This window comes from Carlito syrichta, unplaced genomic scaffold, assembly GCF_000164805.1.
Source record: "Carlito syrichta isolate Samal-C Ts95f unplaced genomic scaffold, Tarsius_syrichta-2.0.1 Scaffold312078, whole genome shotgun sequence".
Lineage (NCBI taxonomy): Eukaryota > Metazoa > Chordata > Mammalia > Primates > Tarsiidae > Carlito > Carlito syrichta.
Genome location: NW_007256174.1, coordinates 496,280 through 500,933, shown reverse-complemented (window position 1 = coordinate 500,933; position 4,654 = coordinate 496,280). Strand labels below are relative to the sequence as shown.

The window sequence follows — 4,654 nt, the reverse complement described above, 5'->3', positions numbered from 1 at the left end:
CTCAAAGGGACAGCCTTTATTGAAAACCACATGTCTTCTCACCCTGGATGCCTTGGCCATGAGAAATCAGCTTCAGCTCATGACACAATGGATGGAGGTTCAGCCTACCCAGGACCTTACCACTTTTTCCCATCTCAGGGTCTTGCTGTCTTGGCTCCTCCCTCATTCCTTCTTCTCATAAAGTTCAATCCTCCTTTTCCAGAATTAATTAAGCCTGTGTCCTTTTCCCCTTTGCTGAATCAGTGTCCACCTCCAACCTCTACCAGTGAAAGACTGCGCTTACATCCACAGGTCAGTTCTACACTGGTGCAAAGGAAGATGTGAGATCTCCCCTCTCCTGAAAGAAAAGGGAAATATTTCTTTGTGTTTTCTGAAGAGATTCAAGGTCATGGGGAACTGTTGTAGAGATTTCGCACTGTATGACTCTAGGAGGAACCATTCACGTTCATAGTCATCATATATTTAAATATCAAGACCATCTCTTGAAGACCAAAGCAGAGTACCTTGAGGAAGGGAAGGACTTTTTAAACTCCTAGCAAGGAGTCTTGAGGGCCGGAGGTGGGGCTGGAAGGAGTCCATCGTAAAGCAAATGGGGAAAAGTCAAAACATCATTAATTTCTCAATAACTCATCCAGTTACCAAATTAACATTTACCGGGCACTCCTTATGTCTAGGCACTTTTTCAAAGACTTTATATTCATTGTGACAGTCTTCCAAACAATGAGGAGGCAATATTGTAACCACCGTTTTACAGATGAGAAAACCAAGACGGTTATTTGTCCGTAACTCATAAGTGGAGAAGATGGAATTTGAACCCAACTTGTCAGCCTTGTCTGCCCAACTTGCCAGCCCTCACTCTTACCTTGCTTGGATGAGAAAGCCACACCAGGACTCAGCCTTGGGGAAGGAGCAAGCAAAGGGTCCCGTGACCACAAAAGCACGCAATTTTTTTTAATTTTTATTTTTTATTTCAATAGTTTTAGGAAGTACAGGTAGTTTTCGGTTACATGTTTGCATTGGATAGTAACGAGGAAGTCTGGGTTTTAAGTGAGCCCACTCTCCCCAACTGTGCGCACTGTATCTGACTGGTGATTTTTCCTCTCTCTCCTTCTCCACCATCTGGGTCTCCAGTGTCCATTATTATTCTCTATGCATTTGCAGATCCTTAATTTAGCGTCCACTTATAAATGACAATTGGAGCCAGGCTCGGTGGCTCAACTTGTAATTCCACGCTTTGGGAGCCTGAGGTGAGTGGATTGCCTGAGCCCGTGGGTTCGAGACCCACCTGGGCAACTTGGCGAGACCTCATCTCTACAATAAATGAGAAAAATGAACCGGGCGTGGTAGCGCGTGCCTGTAGTTTCAGCTCCTTGGAAGGCTGAGGCGGAAGGATCGCCGGAGCCCAGCAGGTCGAGGCTGCGGTGGCCGGCAGCCTCCAGTCAAGGTGACAGAGTGAGACGCCAACTCAAAAAAAATAAAAATAAAAATAAAATAAAAATAAAAATAAAAATAAATGACAATTGGGGAGGTCTCCCATCTCCTTTAAGACTCTAAAATGAAGCAAAGAGTTAACATGTTATTGAGCACTTACTGTATGCCAAATGCTGTTCTACATACTTCATGTGTATTAATTCATTTAATCCTAACAACATTTTTGGTTAGGTTTTCTGTTCCTGGGTCAGTTCACTTAGGATGATGTTCTCCAGTTCCATCCAACTGGTTGCAAAAATTGTTATTTCATTCTTTTTAACAGCTGGATAGTATTCCGTGGTGCAGATATACCACATTCTCATTATCCACTGATCAGTTGATGGGCATTTAGGTCAGTTCCACATCTTCACAGTGTGAATTGTGCTACGGCGAACATGTGGGTGCAGGTATCTTTTTTATATAACAACCTCTATTCCTTTGGGTAGATACCTAGTAGTGGGATGGCTGGATCAAATGGTAGATCTACTTTAAGTTCTTTGAGAAATCTCCATACTGCATTTAGCGACAATCCTACCAATGTCCCTTTTCATGGAGTTCCACAGTGGTGGAATCATCCCTGGGGAGGCTGCATGTTCAGACTTTTCACAGGCCAGCACCACTAACCGGCACACATGACTTTGCACAAATTGTTTAACATTTGAGAGTCTCAAACTATCTCCCTGTGAAATCAGGGTTGATGCTCATTGGCTTGCAGAGTGGGGAGGATTAAAGAATGCATCCCATATAAAGTGCCTAGAACATGGATATGTGTGATTTTCCCTTACCATGACCAACTCTCCACCTTCCTCAACACCTTATCACTGAGTCTGTACAGAACCCACCTTTTCTGTTAAATTCCTGGAGTGAGCTTTTTGAAGAGAGACTTAAGCTGGGTTTTATTATCTGATGCAGATAACTTTTCTGATGTGTATCAATCATTTTCATTTGTAAGGTGGGTGGATTTTATATATCTATATCTAGCTGCTGGGAGGAAAATCTTTAAAGCTTCAAGATGGGATTTTTAAGACATCTTTATAAAAAAAAAAAAAAAAAAGCAAAAGTTTAACCTTCAAGGCAAATAAAACAGAACATGAAGTCTATACTTGAATATACACAATATCAAAAAAATAAAAAATAAAAAAGGCTAAGCCTGTGATTGCAGATGTACAACCTTGACTCCAATTGTTCAGACAGTATCAAAGGATTATTTTCATCTGCATGGGTAGTGGGGGCAGCCCAATGCATCATTGTATGATTTCACAAAATCTGTCCTCATCTGCAACACTGCCACTCTAATAACCCCATTATTAGAGATGCCTCATTCATTCACTTATTCTTTCTCTCTCACATCTGCTTTCTTCACTCATTCATCCATCCAAAAATCTCTTCTCGAGTGGTTGCCAGGCATGTGTTCGCTGCTGAGAGAATAAAAATTATTGACAGATTTTTGACAGATGAGCACAGATATCTGCTCTACAGACAGAGACACAAGCATGTTTAGATGATCACAATGGAAAGTAGGTTTTACCTATGGCATGTTACAAGATCAGTAAGAACAAGGGAAAGAAAACGACTTGATTCAAAGGCAAATACGTGAACAATATAATTTTTGTATTTTGCGGTGTAATGAGCAAACACGGGATCCAAAGAACTCCACATTACCTGGGGGTACACAGAAGGCTAGGGGAGAGGGGAGCTCTGAACTACGATAGGAACTCACCAGCAAACCAGGAAACGAAAGTATCTTGGCATTTCTCTCCCCTGGTAAAAGATGAATTGCGCCAGAGGGATAAACCAGGTCATCCCAATCCTCCATTCCTCTATTTGCTTCTGCAGTCTCCAGTTTACCTGATGATTTTCCGGGTCATGTCTGTGAAAGTATACAACCCAGGAACGGTTAAAGTGCAGGGTGGAAAAGACCTCAAGTATTGTTATGATCTGAACATTCGTGTCCCTCCAAAGTTTCATGTGTTGAGCCTTAATCACCAACGTGACAGCATTAAGTGGTGTTGCCCTACACAAAGAGTACCTGGTACTTACTTGTACCCCACAACTCTATAATAAATACAAAATAGAATAACCTTAGAGAGAAAAAAGAGATGGTGTCTTTAGGAGCTGATTAAGCCGTGAGGGCAGAGCCCCCATATAAACGGAATTAGTGACCTTATAAAAGAAGCATAAGGGAGCTCTTTGCCTCTGCTGCCACATAAGAACACAGCATGAGACCTCATCTGTGAGACAAAGGGGTAACCTACACCAGACACTGAATCTGCAGGTGCCTTGATCTTGGTCTCCTCAAACTCCAGAACTGAGAAAAAGAAATGTATTTTGTTTTTTGAGTTGGAGTCTCACTCCGTTGCCCAGGCTGGAGTGCAGTGGCATGCTCACAGCCACCCCAGCGTCGACCTGCTGGACTCAATTGATCCCTGAGCCTCAGCCTTCCAAGTAGCCTGAACTACAGGCACACGCTACCACGCCCAGATAATTTTTGACTTATTGTAGAGATGAGGTCTCGCCAAGTTGCCGGGGCTGGTCTCGAACCCGCGGGTTCATGCAATCTACTCACCTCGACCTCCCAGAGTGCTGAGATAACAGGTTGAGCCACCGAGCCCGGCCAGAAATTTCTATTACTCATAAATTACGCAGCGAAGATAGTTTGTTCTCGCAGCCCAAATAGACTAAGACAAGCGTCTGCTCTAATGCTGCCTTTTACAAATCAGAGACTTCGTGAACAATGCTGCGATAAACATACATGTGCAGGTACCTTTTTTATAAAGTGATTTGAGTTCTTCAGGGTATATTCCCCGTAGGGGGATTGCGGGGTCATATGGAAGGTTGATTTTTGGAGCTTTTAGGAATTGCCACACTGCTTTCCACAGAGGCGGCACCAGTTTACACTCCCACCACCCATGCTGTCTATCAAAAGAGGACTGGATTTTTAAAAAATGTGGCACATATATACAATAGAATATTACACCGGCATAAAAAAGAACAAAATCACGAATCTCGCAGCGACCTGAATGGGACTAGAGTCTATAATACTGAGTGACCTTTCACAGAAACCAAGATCTGAGTATCACACGTTCTCACTCATAAGTGGACCTTGAACAGCTATGGTAATACTGTAAGAAAAGGATTGACAGTGGCAGGAAACTACGGGAGGGGGCAGGGAGGGGCAGGGAGG

The 4,654-nt window shown here is 43.0% G+C and overlaps 1 protein-coding gene across 1 annotated transcript in view; it reads right to left on the bottom strand.

Annotated features, from left to right (window-relative positions):
- Window positions 1–1,484: 1,484 nt before the first annotated feature.
- LOC103272034 overlaps window positions 1,485–4,654 on the bottom strand; it is a 4,454-nt gene continuing 1,284 nt past the window's right edge. The window contains exons 2-3 of the mRNA XM_008069523.2: window positions 3,191–3,340; window positions 1,485–2,888 (exon numbers count right to left, since the gene is read on the bottom strand). Coding sequence (XP_008067714.1) covers window positions 2,834–2,888; window positions 3,191–3,340 — 205 coding nt within the window. The 3' untranslated portion in view covers window positions 1,485–2,833. The remainder of the gene's footprint in view (window positions 2,889–3,190; window positions 3,341–4,654) is intronic.